Below are 21729 nucleotides of genomic sequence, written 5' to 3' on the forward strand. Positions count from 1 at the left end.
TAAAAACGAAAGAAAACGAAAATAATCAAATTAAATTATATCATTTTGTATTATAATCTTATCGAAATGCATTACACTGTGCTATACGTTTAAAATCGATCTACCGTTATTACATTAATTAAAAAAAAAGTTGATACTGATTCGTCGTGTTCAATTATCTAAGCTCTCTATTCATCAATCTCAATTGAAAACCAAATCGAAATTGAAAAACCGTTGCAAAATAATCCTTAAAAAAAATAACACACACAAAAAAATAGTTGCAAAAGAAAATTTCACACGCGCCGTCGGCTTGGCAACTTGTTGTGGCAGAATGACAACAGCAACAACAACATCGGGAACAACAGCAACAACCACAACAACAACAACATTAACAAGATCAACTGCGCTCAGCTTTAGCCAATGCCAATGCAAGTTATCAACATCCGTAAAACGCTGCAATAGCCAACGGTGTTCAAATGTTGATTTCTTCCTGCCGGCCAACGGATATCCGTGCGGATTTTATAGCAGCAGCAACAGCAGCAACAGACACAACAGCAACATCGACTACAGCAGCGGCAACAAGACAACGTTTTACAATTAAACTAGAAGAGGCTAACAAATTGATGCCGAAGCAACGAGCACAAACAACAGCAACAAGCATGTAAGTAGCTAGCAAAGTATCTCAAAGATACGCGTACTTAAGCTCACATTTAATAAGCGCAATCACAGGATCTCGACAAATATTAAACTTAATGTCATCCACAAGCATTTTATACCACATCACACACACACAGACACATACATATTCACTCGCAGATACAGTTACATATGTAGATAGACAAAATGTATCTGCAAGATTCAAGATTCAAGGCTTCATCGCGCGTTCGTTCATTCGTTCGACTTTTGTGTATTGTAATTGATGAATGAATGAAATTGAAGTTCGAGTAATGACGCAGCGTTTTCGTTGCAAAAAATAAAAAAATAGAAGAAAAAACACAGCGCTCGAATTGAGTTGTTGAACGAACGAACGGCGATGGAGATACAATTACAAACACAAATATACATCTAATGCTAAAGTTACTTTTTAATTTTTGCCAATCAAAAGAAATAATAAATTATATAATTTTTTGGGTTACGCCTAAATTCACGCACTTTTTGCCAACGGCACGAGCAAACATTTTTTTTTATGGTTTTGTTTTTGTTTTGTTTGCCAATTCCTCTTCGAACCCTTTACCCACTTTAATAAAGGGCAAAACATTAGACAACTGCAGGTACTTGTGACTATAAATAAATATGGCCAAGTTGAGAGAGAAGTAATTAATAAGAATATTAAGAGATTCGAGAAATTAAGTATTTAATTTGCAATTAATATATTTCACATTTCAAACAGTTAAAGATATTATATCCTTCACATTTCAAATGGTTAAACATATTAAAGTATAAATTCATAATTCTTTTAAACTTTTATAAATGCCTTGATCAATCACTTATATTGCCCACTTTAAAGTTTGTAGAGTATTTAAAAAGCGCAGCATTTTAAAATATGTTTATTACCTTTGTTATTACCTTTTCTTGAATTGTTAAGCCGCGCTTCTGAAATGTATTTTTTCTTTCGTTTTTCCTCACAATGTTTTTTTGTTTTTTATGGCCCATTGATTTGACGGATTTTTGTTTTATTTTCGAAAGTGATTAATAGGTTTGACATGTTACTTTTACGCTAATTGAGCGATCAAAATCAAATCGAATTTGCTAAATTTGGCAGCCAGCTGGCCATCACAGCAGCCTTCACGGTGAAGGGTGAAAGGGTCGACAATGGGCAGTGGCAGTTGGCTGTGGCAGTGGCAACAACATCAGCTTTGCCTTCCAATTCGAATTCAATCCGAAAGAAGGCAGAAAAATGAAAAAAAAACGAGCCGTAACCAAAGAGTTCATTTATGCGTTAAATGCACGAAATTTTCGAACGTGCCACAGCTTAGATACAATAAGCATATGTATCCAGCAGATGCAGATACAACTGTGAGCTGCTTTAGATTTACTCGGCTGTAGATTTACTCACTTTTGTAGGCATTGAAGCGATTAGTAGCGCCTTTCGATTTTCATTTGTGTCGAGTGAATGTTTTGGGCGCGTCTCTTCGAATGGAATGGGTTGGAAGTAGGGAAACAAGAGGTGGGGTGGGGTGTGATGGGATGGTAAAGGGGTGGGGGCAAATTAAGCAGGTTAATTTAATTTTAAATAGAAGTTGATGGTTGTCTCGGAATTGTCTTGATTTGTCTTGGTCTTGGTCATGCGGTGGCAGTGGCAATCTCAAGTGGCAGATGGGCGTAGAAGAAGCGCCAAAATAAAAACAGATCATTAATTTTATGATCTTGGAGGTTAGTGAGTGAGTGAGTGAGTGAATGAACGAGTGAGTGAGTGGCTCACCCAGACAGGTTCCGCTAAATGAATGGATCGACATGGTAGAAGCTGGGATGCTAAAGCATCATTAAGAAATTAATTAGCTGCATATAAACAGTTTAATACATTTTAGAATGTGCGCTTCCTCCGCTGGAAGATACTTTCAATTCACAGCTGATTGTCTTCCTTTCATATAGAACAATTGGAAATACAAGAATACAAATTAGCTATAAAATATAATATAGAATGTAGAAAAAATAAAAGTGATCATATCAATTATTGATTCATGTATTTTCCATCAATTAAAGTCTTATAATTATTGTTCTCTTTTTTTGATATTTTCCATTTTGATCATAAATAATATTGAAATCCTTTTGCAAGTGAAATCTGTAACCTATAAAGTATCCCGCCTCTCTCTGCGATTCTCAATTTTACAACTAAGCTTCAAACTTTATTACAATGCGCAAAAATGCGAAGAAAGAAATCCTTTTAAATTGCGCAGTTTAAGGCTTTTGCACATTTGCCGTGAAACATTCAAAAGTTTTAAGGTGATTTATTAAATGGCTCTGTGCTTTGTGAAAATCGAGCAACTTTCTAACCGTTGTTTTTTTTTCTTGCTTTTGGGAAAAATCACACGCATCGAAATTATGACATTTCATCATGTTAACTATCGAACAAAATTTGTTTACAACATCCAAAATGCCAATTACGAAGAGTTTGAAGTCTTGGAAAAGTAAGTGAAATGTTGTAGATAATCTGCGAATTGATGACTGTCATATAGTGGTATAGAGAGAGATAGACAGAGAGAGAGAGAGGGAGATAGATAGATTCAGTTGTGGCGGCAGTCTAAAAAGGCTTTTGAGTGCGAAGTGGTCCACAAGAGAGGGAGAGGAAAGAAGCAGAGGGGAAACGGCTGCTGCAAGGTGAGAGGCATTGAGATGATGTTAAGATGTGCCCACTGTTGCTGCTGTTGCTGTTGTTGCTGCTGTTGCTGTACGTAATCCAAGGCAGTTAATTGCGCCTTTAAACCGGAAGCGATGGATTTGATTGCGTTACACATTTTGTGTGCTGGAATGTGCGCTGATTTTTTTCTTCTTCTTCTTCTCTTCGCGCTTCTCTCGATTTCAATTTCAACTTCATTGTATTATTATTATTGTTGTAGTTGTCGATGTCGTTGTTGTTTTTGTTTGATGTTGTAAGCAGAGCAATGACGATGACTTCAACGGCGACTGCGACTCTCTCGATAACCGCAATCACTTTGAAAATCTAAAAAACAAATCACTTTAGGCTACGCAGCGCAACTGCAAAATCAACAGACAGCGGCAGCAGCAACAAAAATAATAACAACAACAACTACAGCGAATGCCTTAATGCCTTGGCATACACTTAATCCACATTCAGCTGAGAGATTGAAGCTGCAACTGTTGCTGTTGGGGAGTGGCCAGAGAGGAACTCTAGACGTAGACGAAATGGCCTCGTAATGAAAGTTGCCCGAGTTTGCTGAGTTGCCTGCAATTACCGCTGCTCGAAATACGCAAATCGATTAAATGAAAAGCATTCGCTTTGCAATATAGAGCTATCCCGATCGATCGAATACGATATATATATGTATATACGTTTGTAGGTGCCCCCGCTTTGGCCTTATGTAAGATCATTTGCAATGCAGCACAGGAGATGAGTTGTATTTTAATTGGAGCGACAGATACACAACGCAGATACTTTGCTAGCAATCTTCTCTCTACGTAAATGTTACGACGTTCTATTTAGATAAATAGAGAGTGTTGTCGATCGATAATGATGAGCATCCTCCATTAAACACAATGCAACAACTACAACTTCCTCTCTTGCTCTCTTGCGATTGATTGATTGTCTCTACGGAGAATGCATTTGTCGTTATTATTATTTATTCATACAGGAGCGTTGGGAAAACACAGCAAAAATGCAATGCAAATAAATGCTGTCAGCAATCCCGATTGCAAATGCACTTTATTCTAATCCAAAAGCAATACTTCATCTATTCAGATGAAATACATACGACACATTTTCAACCGCTGAGATTAATTGTTATTTCTTTTTGACTGCTTCACATATACATTTATTTTATAAATTGTTAGAGATCTTCTTTTAATTATTGCCGACAATCTTTTTATCATTTAAAAATTTGAGATACTCAAGTATCAAGTATGTTCTTTAATTTGCAGTTAATTATATCTAAGACACTGAGGGAGCTTCTTTTTATCATTTGATCTAAACGAATTCAGACCGAGTTGAATGCTTCATCAAATTTTGCAGCTAATGCGGATGTTACGCAGATAATGCGAATCAAATTCCATTTAATAAGTTTTTCTACTCAATTATTTTGTTAATTATGAATTAAGTAATTAAGCTAACAAGCTGAGTTGTCTGCCAAGTAATTTATGATTTTTTAAATGCTTAACTATCCGATGATATAAGCAGATGATTTCGAAAGAATGGACTTTTAATTGATATTCATTTCGAACTATTTTTAATGCAATTTCTGTGGATTTCTCTGATATATTCTGCAAACGATTCGCAGCACTTTGACTGCAGTCTATAATAAACAACAATTTGCATACTCATCCAATCTAAATTCAAGACGAGCTGACACACCTCATTACGAGCATCGTTATTGCCATAATTATTTCCTCTTTTTGTTGTATTTTTTTCTTGTTTTTTGTTTATGCGTTTAACACAATCATTAGCAAATTGCTGAGATTCTGCAGTCGCGTTTTCTATTTGAACCATCATCAATTAACAATTAAAGTTAAAAGAGCGAATCTACTTAAAAAAAAAACTGGACCTAATGATTGCCCCACCCATTTATAGCAACAACAGCAACAGCAACAAGAGCAACAATAACAATAAAAAAAAGAATAACAATGAAGCCAACGTACGCGTATTTTGAAAGCAAAAGTAAAGTGTTTTGAAAGTAAACTACACTAATTTTAAGCTGTAAATTAACCAACTAAACAGCGACAACAACAACAACAACAATAGCAACAACAGCAACATCTCTCAACAACAATACAAAAAGAGCGCCTCAGGCCTTTGATAACCTTGAATGCAATGAGAGAGCTTTAATTAATTATGTGTGTGTGTGTGTGCGTGTGTGTGAGTGTGTGCACACAATTAAAAAGGTGTAAAAAGCAACACAATAACAACAACTAAAGCCGGTCTAGGCAAAAAAAAAATGAAATAAAATGAAAAAAATGTTCTATGTCCCCCAGATTGAATAATAAATACGCCTCATCATCGATCGGCTTTGAAAAAAAATCAGAGTCTAGAGGAGATCAAAAAAAAAAAAAAAAAACTGGAGCAATTTTCACGCTAACTACACATAAATAAATAAACGTCATTTTTCCAAAGGGCGACAGAAATAACAAAATAAAATAGAGAGACGAAGACCGTAAGTAAAGAGACGAGACGAGACGAGACGTCATCGTTGTCGTTGGTCGTTGTTGCTTGAGATTTGTACTTGAAAATGAGTTGGCCGAAAGACAACAACTCCGTCACAGCAACAGCAATAGCACTGATGAGTAAACAGACATAGACATAGTCGCATACGAGTCCGAGAGTTGATTACAATAGGAAATAATCCCACAAATTGCTTTAATATTCACTGCAAATCAAATGAAGTTGTGCCGCAAGCTTTGCGCCTCACAATGGACGAAATATTCAAGCGACAACAAAAGTCGCAAAAGTTACTCGTTTTTTTTTTGCCGCTTCCCATTTTCAAGTCAAAGCATTTAACCTTGGACCATAAAACTCTGCAGGCAACAACAAAGCCAGTCAACAACAACAAGTCAAGTCAAGTAATATGTAATCATCGCATTGAATCTGAACTTCCAACACGCTTCTCTCCCACCACCTCCCCCATCATCCATCCATGTGTGTGTAGATTTTTTCGCATTTTTGATACCATAATGTGGGGTCTCTCCTCTAATTGTATCGCATTTAGCATGGCATATTGTCTGCTGCCTGCTGCCTGCTTTGCCGCATGATATATGACCATTGCCAGAGAGACAAAGAGCGTGAGATAGAGACAGAGAGAGAGAGATACTTGGAGTAGCTGGCAATTTATGCCTTTGCCTTTGCCTTTGTCTCGTCTCTTTGTCGGACTCCCTAAGTGGGCTAGTTTGTGGGCAATTTTGAAGAATTTGCCCACATTATATGGATATGGGTATGGGTATTATGTGGGTTGTGTGTGCGGCCAAAATGGTAGCTTCACATGACACTGGCTCATTTGGCCAGTCGTTAACCACGACTAGCTGTAAAATATGGAACTTCAGCGTCGGAGTTATGCAAGCCAAGCTGAGAAATGGTTAACTAGGTTACTCTTTGTCGATATATATGTTAAAAGAGGCAATTTGTAACTAGAATTGAGAATGAAATGAAAGAACGGAAGTTCAAGAATATTTATTGAATGGCAAACACGAGTAAAATATTATATCAGCGGAGATGGCTAGCTAAAATAATCAATTGCTTATTGACTTTAAAGATATTTCAAAAGTTACTTACTTAATTCTAAAGTTCTTAATTAAAAACAAGTAAGAAATCTACCCGCTACCCATTTTGAATAAAAGCAAAATATTGCGATATTATTCTTAGAATAAACCAAAAATATACTATAATATATGAGAGTCTCATCTTCAAAATTGCGCTTGCTATTCGATTTTTGTTGATTTGCGGAGGCGAAAGTGGGTGTAACAAAATTTGAAATAAAACTTGATCTGCGTGCAAACATAACAAATGCTGTCGAAAAAAATGTATTGCTCTATCTCTTATAGTCTCTGAGATCCAGCGTCTCATACGGACAGACGGACAGACAGACAGACAGACAGACAGACAGACAGACAGACATGGCTAGGTCATCTCGGCTGTTGACGCTAATCAAGAATAAATATGAGAAGTTATAAAGATAGCTTTCAGGGAGTCCTATTCAAGTGACAAGCATTGTAATAGATGGAACTCTAAGCTTGAAGTAGGAAATAAATGGGAAATGCAAAAATAATTTAACAATGTAAATTAATTCAATAAAAATATTTATTGTTAAAAATAAATATTAGATTATACAAGGATTCAAGGGTGCTTTCAGTAAAGCGGTTTATTTACTCAAGGGTGAAAAAACTAAAAGAAATATTACTAAATTATATTATGTACCCCTTTACATCTTAAACATTTATTACTTTAACTTTACCTCTGGAAACTCTAAACATAAAATATTTGTAGTGAACATTTCACTGTGCCTCACAGCAAAACTAATAAAAGAATAACTGTGAAAACAAAGTTAATTATGATGGCAAAATGAACAAGATCGTATACGAAAATGAGTAATACACTGTAGCTATAGCCTTTGGAGGTGATGCCCGAATGTATGCAATTAAAATGTCCCAATCAATTGAAGAGTAAAAGAGAATCGACAAAGCGGATTGCGGATTGAGGATTAAGCGATCGTGGCGAGGTGCTGACAATTTTACATGGGGTGACCGGAAGGAAAAGCCATTTATGGCAAATGCGACGAATGTGGCTAATGCTTTTGGGCAATTTACCAACACTGGCAGGCAAACAGTAAATACATCAAACAGCAAAACAGTAAAACTGAAAACAGAAAACTGAAAACATGTGTGCAAAGCCGTCAAATGTAATTGCCCAGGCAGCGCTAATTGAGCTCCCAGTCGGGGCCAATTATTCTGCAATGTGCACATAAACATGGCAACAGCCTCAGCCTCAGAGTCAGACTCAGTTTCAGCCTCGTCCAAACGTGAGAAAGGCGGGCGGGCGCGGGGCGTGGCAGTTGCCTCGCTTGGCATTCAAGAGCCAAGAGGGTGCGACACTAACAACTTGTCAGCAAGTGCGCAGCGCTGCCTTCGAATCGCATCGCATCGGATCGAATGGGATCGGGATGGGCTGCCACTGTATATACTATATATATATACCATAATAGAGTTGATCACTGATCGCTGCATGGGTGCTTTGGGGTAACAACCACTGTGAGGAGGAGTCAAAGCACTTGGCCATTTCTGCTGGCAACAACATCCGCGGATGCAGCAACTGGAGCACTTTCACTTTATGCCAAGCGGCAGCTACAAATGGAATTCGCTCATTGATTGTTTGCCATCTTTAGTATACGTTGTAATGTTGAAAGTACTCTTCCAGCGGGGGTATATTCGTATTGATACAATTAGAAATACCATTTAGATTCCCCTTGTACTCATTAATGCAAAATTTCATAATTTGAATATTTTGAATTCCATTGAATGCCTATAGGTTAAAAGATATTACATTCTTTTAACATAATATATTCTTTTTGAAACTTCAATTTAAATTTTTTTTAAAAATCATGTATAATTATTTTTGGAAGTTTATAGAAATATTTCCTTTTTCAAACCTTATTAATTATAAGAAATAAGTTTCTATAAAAATCATACGTTTTTCTTTTCCTTGCGAGCCTTTATGAATATTATATATTCTTTATAGGTCGTCATTTATTATTACACAAATATTGTATTTTTATTTTCTATGTATTTTTCTAAAAGATGTTTTCCGATCTTTATTAATTATAAGGAATATTTTATATTTATGTTATAAATTTCTATAAAGATCAATGGTTTTTATTTTACTTTTTTACCCTATATGAATGTATGCTTTAAAGAACCTTATTCATAACATGGGGCACACTTGTATTTCTACTTTAAATTAGAAAACTCATCCCAATTGTAATTTCTTGTGAGTGTGGTTTAATTGAGATTTCCTGTTTGCAGCAAAAGTTTTCATAAAAATCATTACCCTTTTACTTTCTTTGTAAGTTTCTATAAATATCTCCATTTTGGAATCTTGTTGCTTCAAAATAACCGCCGATTTCTAGAAGCCTTAGAATCTTAAATAATTTTTTTTGTCTATTGGTTCTTAACAACTACGTTAGATAGGTATAGAAGATTGCTCATGGATGGTTAAATTTAATATATATATATATTTTAATGTTACATTTTAGGTAATTCTTTTGAAATTCAAAAATTATAGTAAGTTTCTTTGACTAAACAATCCACAATTTAGCAATCATTTACTGTATTACAATTGATTATTAACTTGAGCAGAAATTAAGAATCTCTTTAGTTTTTTTCGTACATTGATTCTTACCAACAATATTGAATTGTCATAGTTGAATCTAAATAAGTTTGTATTTATTAAATGCCAGTTATGTAGATTCTGATAATATCCAAAAATTATACTAATTTTATTTGCCTGAATTTATCAAGCATTTTCTGCATTTCAATTGATTGTAATGTTCAACCTTAAGCTGAATGCCTTTGCTGTCATTGCTTTACCAATAGTGTTAGCATTAATTTTAATTATAACTAACCTTTTAAATAATAATAATGTTCAACTTGAACAGGGTATCATTGCGTCTGTCACTGCAGCAAGTTTGTTATTGTCGCGCTTCCATTGTCCATTGGCTGACGTTGGCAGCGCACGTGGCCCGAACGGTAGCAGAGTGTCTACTACTGTTGCAAGTTGCTTGTTGCCTGCTGCCTGTTGCCTGCTGCCTGTTGAATGCTGCCTAGTTGCGCTTGTTGCTGCAGCATGTGTCAGGCAATGATAGGTTGATGTTGTTGGGGGAGTATGTAGCAGCCATGGCAGGCTGGGGAGTGAAGGGGATGACGGATGAGGGGGTCACAATTGCCTGCCCCCGTGCTGCAATATAATTAGGCCTGCAGCGAGAGGCAGGCACTCGGACATGCGACGTTTGTTGTTGTTGCTGTTGTTGTTTGTATCATACGATTGTCGTTTTTTTTTTGTCGCTCGGGATGTGCGCAATATTTTATGCTTATGACCACAGAGAGCAGCACACAAAAAACAACAAAAATGAACACATAAGATAAAAAGAAAAGCCTTGGAAAAGCCTGGCATGTTACAGTTAGCTTTTTGGCCATTGTTCGACGCCCGCAGCCAGCTAGTTAGATACATAGGTGCAGGTTGAGTTTTTAGGGGGGATTCAGATTCATATGTAGGCAGAGAGGTATGCACCCGATGCAGTTATAAAGTTTTGCCGAGTGTACCACCAAAATGGCCAAGACAACTTTCTTCTTCCTCTCTCAGGTGCAAACTGGTTTACTTATGATGTGAATGTTGATACGGTTTCTTTTCAATTTTATTTATTTCGCTGTTTTTTTTTTTCTTTTCTGCTGCTGCTTTTTTTTTGTGCGCTCTGCTTCTATTTCGTTATTAAAGCTGGCGACAAAACTGGCCAGCAAGGCATAGATGAGGGAGCTGTGGGGGGAAGGAAAGAAGGGGAGGCTGTCGGGCTATCGCTTTCAGCTAGAACAAGCTTAACTGGCTCCCCGACAAGTGAGTTGGCTATTGAAATAATTGTATCACTCGCCTCAAAGCTGAACTCCGAGCTCACCTAAATTGTGTGGTAATAAATCGAAATCAAATGAGCTGCTTCCACACACACATAAACACACACACACACACACACGAGGCTCAATGAAGAAATAAAAATTTAATTAATTGCATCAAAAATGCTGAGCTGTTGAAACGTTTAGGCAATCAAATGGAGCAGCTTTTTTGCCGACTTGCGGCTGCTGCTTGGATGAAGTCGTGAAATTCACAATTATTTTTGGGGCACTTTTAAAGTGTTTGCTCAATTAACTATATGAATAAAGTTCAGGTTAAGTTCGCTGCTGTTGTTGTTGTTACTGTTGTTACTGATGTTGCTCTTGACGAGTGGACTCGTAAATACTTTCAAATTTCGCTTCGAATACATTCACCAGCCACAAGTGGGTGCCACACGGATCCTCATGCCATTTATTCGCGTGTCCAGTTAAATAAATGATCTGTCATTTGAAACTGAGCGCAACAATTCTTTGCTTCTTCAGAAAAGAAAAGTCCAAATGAAAAGAAAATCCTTTCGCTTAACTGACAGCAGTACGTTTGGTGTGCGTATACGTAATATTATGTGAGTTAAACACTTGTATTTATTGTTGATCAGTTGGGTACACAAATAAAATAGAAATATAAAAATAGGTAAATAAAATTGATGCAGAACCACAAGATATAAACATATCTATATCTTATTGATTGTGCACTACCTATTAATATTGACTTAACATTTTAATTGGGTTGCCATCAGAAAAAATTGTTGAAGTTATTTACTTTTGTATGACTAAAAACGACGACTACAGTCGGGTCTTAAATTCTTTGGTTGACAATCTGGTATATTTTAAATGTAGAATCGATCAATATATCAATATACCGAATATAGTATATCGGTATATTTTGGTATATTTTTAGCATTTTTGTGGTATATTGGTATTATTCGAATATGAACCTACTAAAAATGTTTTTTACATATTTTTTATTTCTTAAAAATTATGATTATTTTAACTTTTGATAAAAGCACTCAAAGTTTTTCATAAGGAAGGAAGAAAAATATGTTTTATATTTCTTATAAATGATATATATGAGACACCAGCTAGCAATTTTCAATAAAACCATATTCTACAAATATACCAAAAACACAAATATATCGATATATATGGTATATTGATATTGTAATAGTTTCAAAATACACCATAAAGTACAAAATATACAAAATATATATATTAGTATAATGTTCTTCCTTATATGTATATAATCTCTATTCCACAATGTTTAAAACAAAACTTGTGATTATGCTCTCTTATAATAGGCTTAATAACAATTTGCTTGACGTTATGAATATATTTAATTCGATTATTTAGCTCTTTAATGCACCACATAAGAATTACTTGCACTGTCTCTAAAAGAAATCCATTAAATGTCTAGTCGAAATTGTAAAACTTGCAAAACATTTATTGGCTTCGTATTGGACTCGAGTTTAATTAAGGCAAATAACCTTGGGGGGAAATGCGAATATATAGTTTTGAATATATATTTTGTGGTATATAGAGCAGCTAATTTATTTTATTAAAAGCCTTGTTAGACTCAAAGCATTTACAAGCATCGTGATGGCGTATAATAAATATAATGGAGATGTAATAGCACATAAAGTCGACTATAAATCGAGTATACGAGTTCGAGTTGGAGTTTTGAGTTTGAGTTTTAGGCTGCTTTAGTTGCTTGGCTCAAATGGTTTGGTTAGTTGTAGTTGGCCAAATGGCTGACTCCAAATGGATGACTGGCAGCTAAACCGCCCACAAGTCCAGTTAAAGTTGGCCAGACCAGACCAGACCAGACGGATCGTATATGTTATAGTTTTGGCATTAGGAAGGCTGTCAAAAAAAAGTGCAGCTGCTGCTGGAGTTGCAAACTCTGGCAGACTCTTGTAGCCCAATAAATTGCATGTGCATCAGTTGTGGCCAAAAATGCACTCGAGTCTTTGGCCGGATTGTCATTAACAAATGAGTGCTTTAAATAGCGGCTGCATAGAAAAATGCGCCACAAGCATTGCTTAACAAATACTAGAAAGAGAGAGAGAGAGAGACAGAGAGAGAAAGAGAAAGAGAGAACCTGTGGGCAGCGAACTAAACTAAACCAATTTTGCACCTTTGAAATGTGGTGAAAAATTTCAATTATTTAAGCATTTGCCAAGCAGGTAACTTGCAACAGCCTGTGGCTGTTGTGTTGTTGCCTGGACTGGTCGTCTGCATGTGTGCTAGTTATATAAAAGCCTAAAGTAAGAAATAAAACGTCGAAAACTATAACAAACAACAGGATGCAGCAACAGCAACGGCAACAGCAACAGCTATAGCAAATACAGCAATACTTGCAACACTTGGGAAAGCACTTGCCGCAGCTGAGGAGTCTGTAGAAAAATTGTTGCCGATACAGTTTTCGACATTCATTCATTTAGCGACCAACGACCGAAGACCGAACGCGAAGAGTTAAACTGATGCTGAGACTTCAGCTTCAACTGAAACTGAAACTGAAACTGAAAATTGCAAACGGCGACCGAAGGAGGCTGGCTGCCACACAAATGCGGCAACTTGTGTTGGTTTCGTTTTTGGGAAAATTGAAACAATTTCCGATGTCACTCTCACTTTTTATTTCACTGACGACCGTCCAGGCCATCGCCATGCGCTGCAGTTGTAGCTATAGCTTTAGCTATTGCTATGGCAAAAGATACGTAGATACGTTGTCAGGCAGCTAGGCAACTAGGCAGCTAGGCAGGCAGTCGGGCAGCCAATCTAGACAACGAGATATGTAACGCAGACGACAACGCTGCAAAGACGTGATTTGGAGATGTGTTTGCTTGCATTCAGAGTGTGTTGCAACTGTAACTGCAACAGCAACAGCAACAACAGTTGTTGTTGTCGTTGTCTTGTTGCAATTGCACATTGCTGCTTCGACTGCTGCTGCTGCTGCTACACTTGTTGTGTCCAGCGGAGGAAAAAGTGGTACAGATTGCGCCGCAGCATCATCAACAGCATCATCATCATCATCATCACCAAGAGCAACAGCCAAACGCATCCAACTAGCAACATTGTACTCTATTGCAGTTGCAGTTGCTGTTGTCGGTGTCGTCGCTGCTGCTGTTGATGTGTTGCATTTACTGCCGCTGCTTTTTTCAACAACTTTTAATCTGCAACCATATTTTTGTGATCATTCACAGTTGAGTAGGCACACCTAAAGGTGAAACTTGCTCAAATTAATTATGACTCGCAAAAAAAGGCATTTTTATCGTTTGACCAAAACAAATTTGTTAAATCAATTTATTTGTTTTAATCACAAAGTTATAAGCAATGTGCATAACAAAAATTTCTTATTTACAGCCAACAATTAACAGAAAGTGATCTAAAAAAAATATCTGAATATGATTGCTGTTTTCGATTACTAATTTGTTCATGTCATTTTTAAATGGTTCTTAGTCAAATGAGGTAATAAATGTGGCTTAGGTATCGAATTTCTAGAGCTTACATCACCTAAACACATCAACTGTCAACATTTAAAAATGAGCATGAGCAATCAAAGCTAATAACATTGTGATTACTTCTCAGATTTCACTTTAAGCAAGCACTTAAAAACTATTAAAATAGTCAGAAAATGTAACATAAGTATGTGTTCATTTGACTATGGTATAAAACACTTGTCTGATTGTTTGAATTTGTTTTAAAAAAACTATATTTATGTTATTGCCTATAAACCTTGACTTTTAGTAATAATCGGAAGTAAGATTCCGGTCTCAATAAAATTTAAATTGCTATTATTTTATGCTTTTGCAAACTAGAATAAGAATCGAAGTTCGAAAAAGTTAAGTTTTTGTTATTATATTATTAGTTTGTTGATGGTTTTCTTAATTTAGTTATTAGGTAATTATTTTCCAGTTCTTTGCCGAATTGTTTTTTCTAATTGTCGCAAATTACGTATGAATGATTTTGTGTGTGAACATTTGAAATTCTACTTACGACTATTTTCATTACCTGCCTCAACTTTGCGCTTGACTTCAAGCGAGCTTAAATCAATGTGAATGAGTGTGAATGAGTGTTTGAGTGTGTGTGTTTGAGTGTGTGTCTTTGAGTGTGCGTCTTTGCGTGTTCATTTGTTGTTGTTTTATCGTATTTTTTTGGTATCAGGTTGCCTCGTTAGAGTTGAGAGAGTGAATGAGCGCCGTCTGCGTGTTGAGTTTGAGATGCGTGTGTGGAGTGTGTGTGTGTGTGTGTGTGTATTTGTGTGTGTGTGTGTTGATCCTGCCAACAAACTTTGTCGCCGCATTTCGCTTGTCAATTGTTGCTGTTGTTGTTGTTGTTGTTGCATTTTGCTTTGCCACTGATGTAACAAGGTTTAATTTTCCATTTCAATGCGCGATGCGATGCGATGCGGCGGCTGCGCTTTGGAATTGTACTCTCGTTTTTCATTGTGCGAACGTTTGCTTTAGTTTAGATGTCGTCGTCACTCGATTTGCGCTTTATCTTAACAGTTAGTCAGAGCTGGTTGCTGGTTGCTAGTTGTTGGTTGCTAGTTGCTGGTTGCGGTTGATTATGCTCCTCGTGCGACACTCGGACCACAACCGTAACCGTAACCGTAACCGAAGCTGAAGCTGTAGCTGAAGTTGAAGCCACTCGCTGATTATGCGGATGACAACGATGATGATGATGATGATGATGACGATGATTATGCTGTTGGCGTTATAATTATGCAGCTGCAGTGGCTAATAACAAGTAAGAGTGCTCTTCCCCAACTCAAGCAATGCTCGACTAGCAGATGCTCTGCAAAGCGTTTGTAATTGATTACCAAAAAGAGGCAAACGATGAGCATACCCCATTGTCATGGCTTTATTAGAGGGTAAACTAATGACGTTGTTGTTTAGCTGGGGGCAACTTTAGCCGGCTTTGATGATGGGCTCGGCGGTGTGATCCATTTTGAGCCATGACCAAGTTAATCTCAAGCCAAGTATTGTCAACAGCTTTTGTTCGTTGGAGGCTGCTCTTTGGCTCTGGCTGATTATGCAGGCTTAGCAGCAGCCTCAGCCTCAGCCTCCTCTCTCGACTCCATCTTTGCAGCTCCTAAGATAGCAACATTTGCGGCATTTGCTGTCGACATCTTCCACTGGACATTTTCCAATCTGGAGCGCTTGAGTTGCTGTTGCTGTTGCTGTGGTTGTTGCTGTTATGTGTCTCGTTGTCTGTTTGTCTGCCTGACTGCGTTTTTCGCGGTTTTACAACTTTGATTTCACTTTTCTTTGCAACATGCGACGTTGTTGTTGTTGCTCTTGTTGTTGTTGTTTTTTCTACTCTTGCTGTTGTTGTTGTACCTTCACTGTCCGTTTTTTGAACTGTTTGCTTCATTGCTCTCGTTGTCGTCGCTGTCGGTCCGCTTAAACTTTGTTACTCTTTAATTGGTTTTGTTTTTTTTTTTCTTCTTTTTTTTCATTTTCATTTTTGCTCTTGCCTCCATCATCTTCTTCTTTAGGCATCCGTTTTTTTTTAATGATGATGCAGTGGCCAGTGTTGGCCATAATTGTCAACCACTTTTGCACCGTTAGCCACAAATTATAAACACATGGATTCGCAACTGCATTTTCTGTACACTTTTCCACACCACGCTTGTGAAATTTTGTGAGGGGGGCAAAATTAGCAACAGATCTGCATTGATGCCTTTTTTTTGCCAGCTAACTTAGCTGGACTCTTAAAAGGCATGTCATTAAACCGTCTGCATTTTATTGCAGAGATGAGCGGATCTATTGAAGTTTATTAAGCAATCAGCAGATGGCTTAAAATTGCTAATAAAGTTCTCTGACAATCATTAGGTGCAAATTGAAGTGCTAAATATTTTAAAAGAATAAATAAGAAGAACCATATTCATTAAAACCGTATTCTATAAATATACCAAAAATATACCACACAAAATATTAAAATATACCGAAAGCTATGTTTGGTATATCAATATTGTACCACAGTTACCTTATAGATAACGGGTATAAAAAGAGCATTTACGTAGACAACTTTCAAATGCAAAATAAATAAAATATGATTTTATGAAATAACCCAAAAATTGAAATAAATCTTAAAATTAAAAATTAAAATTAAATATAAATATATATTTGTGAACTTTTCAGAACTTCACAAGTTCTTAAAAATATAATAATTTGTTTTATAAATTTCGTTTTTCTCTATATAGCTTTTCCTTTTTCTCTTTTAAAAGTTAGCATTAGAATTTAACTTTCTCACTTTTTTAGGCATCATAGAAAGTTGTGCAGCTTTACTCTTTATAACATTTGTAAAGTGTTTTATAGAATGAAAATATTTCACTATAATACTATAAATGCTCATCTCGCCTTTTCGATTTTTTACTCTCAGTATTCCTAATAAAAAAAATCACTTAAACTTTTTCCTAGTAATCAAGTCTATTTGAGGGAGAAATTGCCAGCGCAATTAGCGTAGATAAATCCCAGTCTGAAAATAATCTATGCCCTAGCGGTGGAAATAACTTAATTAAAAATGTGCACAGCGAGTTGAACAGTAGAAACAAATCGATTGTAAAACAAGTGAATTGCATGCAAGATGCACACACAGACTTTAAACTATTTGCACTCAAGATCATCCCAATAATCGTATCGATTAGTCAGAGTAAAACGATCGCGATTGAATTGCAATTGCAATGCTTAGTTGTTGTTTTTTGTGTAGTTTAGCAGCTGCTAGTATCTCATTAATATCGAAACTGATACGATCTTGAAACGCTTATGTCATCATCAGAGAAGGCAACAACAGCCAACGCAAAAGTTCTCAAGCTCCAAATATTTCTATTATTTTCGTTTTCGTTTTTTTTTTTTGGTGGAAATAATTCAAGTCATACACTTGGCTGAAAGCAGTAAATCAAAGCAGCAAATGCGGCTAATTAACTTTTAGGCCAGCAACAACAACAAGAGTAACAAAAGGCAATTTGTTGTATGCAACAGTCGCTAAATGCTGCAGCAAACCCACGGAAAATTCTGTTCTAGATAGCAGTAACAGCAACTCGAGTTGCAACTGCCGCAGCAACAGCAGCATCATAGATCGCCCACTTGTTGCAGTTGCAAGTTGGCAGTTGTTAGCTGAATCTGCTGACTGTTAGTGGCTTTGTTAGTTGTGCTTGTTGTTGTCATTGCTGTTGGCTTCGTTCACATGACTTGCGTGCCATCTGCCAAGAGGCCAAAAAGCAGCCAAAGCAGCGCACAAAGTCAACTGACAACAGACAACTGGCAACCGACAACTGGCAACTGGCAACTGGCAACTGGCAAACTGTGTGGCAGCTGACAACCTACGCAATTGCCTTGCACGCACCTCTAAGTGACGACCTCCATGAGGGCACCGCCCCCTCCCTACCCCCTCCACTGTTGTATTTGTGTGTACTTAGATGTTTGTCAGAGTCGTTTTTTGTCTGTTTGTCTTACATAATCGTCACTCCAGATACCGTTAACATTATTCTCGTTGTCGTCTTCGGCTTTTCCGTCCTAAAGCACACAATACAATAGAACAATTGTTTAAACTTTTCTAACGCTCGCTCGTCGAGGCTTTTGGCATTGCGCCAAAAAAAAGAAACAATAACAACACCGCACACTAAATAACTGAAAACCAAAACCAAAATAAGTTAAAAGTTCTATTTAAGCAAGGCAATTAAGTTTTTATTTCACTTTTGCCAGCCAGCCGCCAGTTGCTGTTCTAAACAATTCAAAATTTCGGCTCTCACTCTTCTTAGTTTGCCAAAAGGCAATACATGACGTCGATGGGAATTACCCTCTGAGCTATGCAGCCATCAAAGGCAATAATAGCAAGTACAAGAACAAGAACAAGAACACAAACAACATAACAAATGAAGCGAAGCCAATTGACAAACGAATACAACAAATAAGAACTAGCACAGCTGTGAGAATGAAGTTGTGACGCACCTGAAACTATAGATCGACATCACAATGAGACAGAATTTAGATCACTTTTTGTCAGGGAGGTTGTTCCCAACAACGAATTGTTCAACTGTCAGTCACCCTGTATGTTGTACTCAGAGTGTTTACGCGGCGGATTGTTGATATTCGATTGGCCAACGGGATGTATACTTGATAGTAAGGGAATTCAACAGAGAGAGGGAATTTAAGCTTGGTAATTGACTAATAAAATATCCATTGCATTTCTTATGCGATTTTTATGTCATTTTTAAGAATTGATGAATATTTTTAAAAGCTTGTAGTTCACTTTATCTCAATTTTGAAAGTTGTTTGTAGAAATATTTGTAAGCCATTAATATGTAAATTTTGAAATTTGAAATTGAATGAAAATAAAACTAACACAAATTTTAATATTTGTTAAAATTGTCTTTTTAAAATATTAGTTTTCAGATAAACTGACAAATGAAATTGGGATATTTAGATTGTTTTCTTTAACATTATGTATTGGTACATATTATAATAAATGTTTAGCTATTATTACTAAGTGAAGTATTTTAAAACTGTACTTTAATTTCACTAATAGGTTTTTTCTTTATCCCTTTTTTAGGTATGTAACTCCTGCGTACAACAATTTGAAAACGCCAAGGCAACTGCAATAGAAACAAAGTCTAGCATTAAAGAGCACAGCGAAAAAGAAGTATCATTAATAAGAAGACAACAATTGAGCAGCAGCAACCATAGCAACAAAAGCAACCAGAGCAACGATAGCAACCGCAACTGAGCAACTGAGAGGAGAAAGCAGTGCAGCTAACAGTTATGAGAGAGAAAGACCACTCACCAAGAAAGATGCTTCCTAGCCCAAAACAGGGCTGTGTTTACCCTGCCTTAGGATTAATACCCACATCGTATATATCACATGTACCTTATGATCTGTCCGCCTCAACGACGGCGGCCACAGCCACCAGCAGCATGACGACGACAACAGCGCGACACCAGCATCATCATCATCATCATCAGCATCCACATCATCAGCAACACCAGCAGCAGCAACATCATCATCAACAGCAGCAGCAACATCATGGCAACAAGGCGAAGCGACGCAGCAGCTACGATCAGCCATTGGATCTGCGATTGGCGCACAAGCGACGTCAGCCTGGCAAGTTGGAGGTGGAGATGGAGATGGAGCTGGAGATGGAGATGGAGCGACAGTCGCCACAGCCGCTGGAGGATGAGAATAGCAATCTCATCATGTTTGCCAACGAGTTGGCCGCCCAACGCAAGGAGAAGGAGATGAACAATAATCACATTGCCGCCTCGCTGGCGGATCTTGGCTTCGATATGAGCCGCAAGATGCTGCGGGCACTGCGAGAGGGCGTGGCAACGCCGCCAGCGCCACCAACGCCAGCCGTTGTGCCCGGCGTGCACTCGACGCTGCTCGAGGCGATGACAAAGACGTTGCCACTGCAATATCGCAACGTGTTTGCGCCACCAACACCGTCACAAGCTGGCGCCGCAACTCCAGACTTTGCCTTTCGGCATCCGCTCAAGAAGAGCGACCTCAGCTGGCCACCCAACGAGCAACTGGAGCAGCAGTCACAGCAGCAGCAACATCTTAAATTAGAACTGCCAACGCCAGCGACAGTTGTGCCCACGCCCACGCCGCATCCACAGCTGCAGGAATTCCAATCCCGTCAGCATTCGCGCAAGGCAAAGCAGCGTCAGCAGGCACAAGCACAAGCACAATCCCAATCGCAGACGCAGTCAGCGGGAGCGGGAGCGGCGACGCTGCCAACGCAACAGCAACGTAACAAGGATCGCTACACCTGCAAGTTTTGTGGGAAAGTGTTTCCGCGTTCCGCGAATCTCACGCGACATCTGCGCACGCACACCGGGGAGCAACCTTACAAGTGCAAGTACTGCGAACGTTCCTTTAGCATCTCCTCGAATCTGCAGCGTCATGTGCGCAACATCCACAACAAGGAGCGACCCTTCAAGTGCGAGATCTGTGAACGCTGCTTTGGCCAGCAGACGAATCTCGATCGGCATCTGAAGAAGCATGAATCGGATGCGGTATCGCTGAGCGCCTTGAGTGGCGTCAGTGAGCGAATGCATTGCATACGACGCTTCTGCGAGAATCCCAGCGAGGAGTCCTACTTCGAGGAGATACGCACCTTCATGGGCAAGGTGACGCAACAGCAGCAGCAGCAGCAACAGCAGCAGCAGCAACAACAACAGCAGCAGCAACAACAACAACAGCTGCAGCAGCAACAGCATCAGCAACAGTCACTGCCATTGGCAACATCGCGAAGCTCCGCATCGTCCAGTTGCTCCGCCTCGCACACGCCCACATCCTCGCACACGCCCACGCAATCGGAATCATCGGAGACGCTGGCACAGGAGCTGCGTCGACTGCAGGCGGAGCGTGGCAAGACGGGCGACGACAGCGGCGATGAGCTGCCGTCCATTCAGTTGAAGCAGGAGGCACCCGAGGAAGATGAGGAGGAGGAACTAGAGCAGGAGGAGAAGGATTCCAAGGAATCCATTGCGACGCTACCATCGACAAGAAGAGAAACGCCTACACCGAAACAGGAATCCTAATGGACAACAACCTTAAAACCCAATCCTGACCCTGAATGAAAAACATTTCCTATACTCGTATGGTACAACCGAGAGAAAGAGAGATAGAGAGAGAGAAAGAGCAACGGCAACAACACAAACTATTTGCAGACCTTATATATTATATTTTTGTCTAGCTGTAAATATATATTTTGTATTTTGTAATTTGTAATTTGTATGTTAAATGTTAATGTGTAAATCGAATTGTACAAAACAGAAGATTGGCAACTGTATATCATTTTATGTGCGTATTAATTTAAGCATTGGTATTTTTTGTATATATACAAAGCGACAAAACGACAACAAGCGTCCACTGTTTAATAAAAAGTTACAAGTTTTTTGAAATTTACTAAAAAAAAACACCTGGGAAATACATTTA

General features: G+C 38.0%; 1 protein-coding gene across 1 annotated transcript; it reads left to right on the forward strand.

Annotated features, from left to right (window-relative positions):
• Window positions 1-528: 528 nt before the first annotated feature.
• Window positions 529-21676, forward strand: LOC117564091 (MDS1 and EVI1 complex locus protein EVI1-A). The gene is made up of 2 exons (XM_034242728.2): window positions 529-640; window positions 19342-21676. Exon 2 carries the CDS (start codon window positions 19551-19553, stop codon window positions 21330-21332), a length of 1782 nt encoding a protein of 593 aa, XP_034098619.1. The 5' UTR covers window positions 529-640; window positions 19342-19550; the 3' UTR covers window positions 21333-21676.
• Window positions 21677-21729: the final 53 nt, after the last annotated feature.

This window comes from Drosophila albomicans, chromosome 2L (assembly GCF_009650485.2).
Source record: "Drosophila albomicans strain 15112-1751.03 chromosome 2L, ASM965048v2, whole genome shotgun sequence".
In the NCBI taxonomy this organism is placed as follows: domain Eukaryota; kingdom Metazoa; phylum Arthropoda; class Insecta; order Diptera; family Drosophilidae; genus Drosophila; species Drosophila albomicans.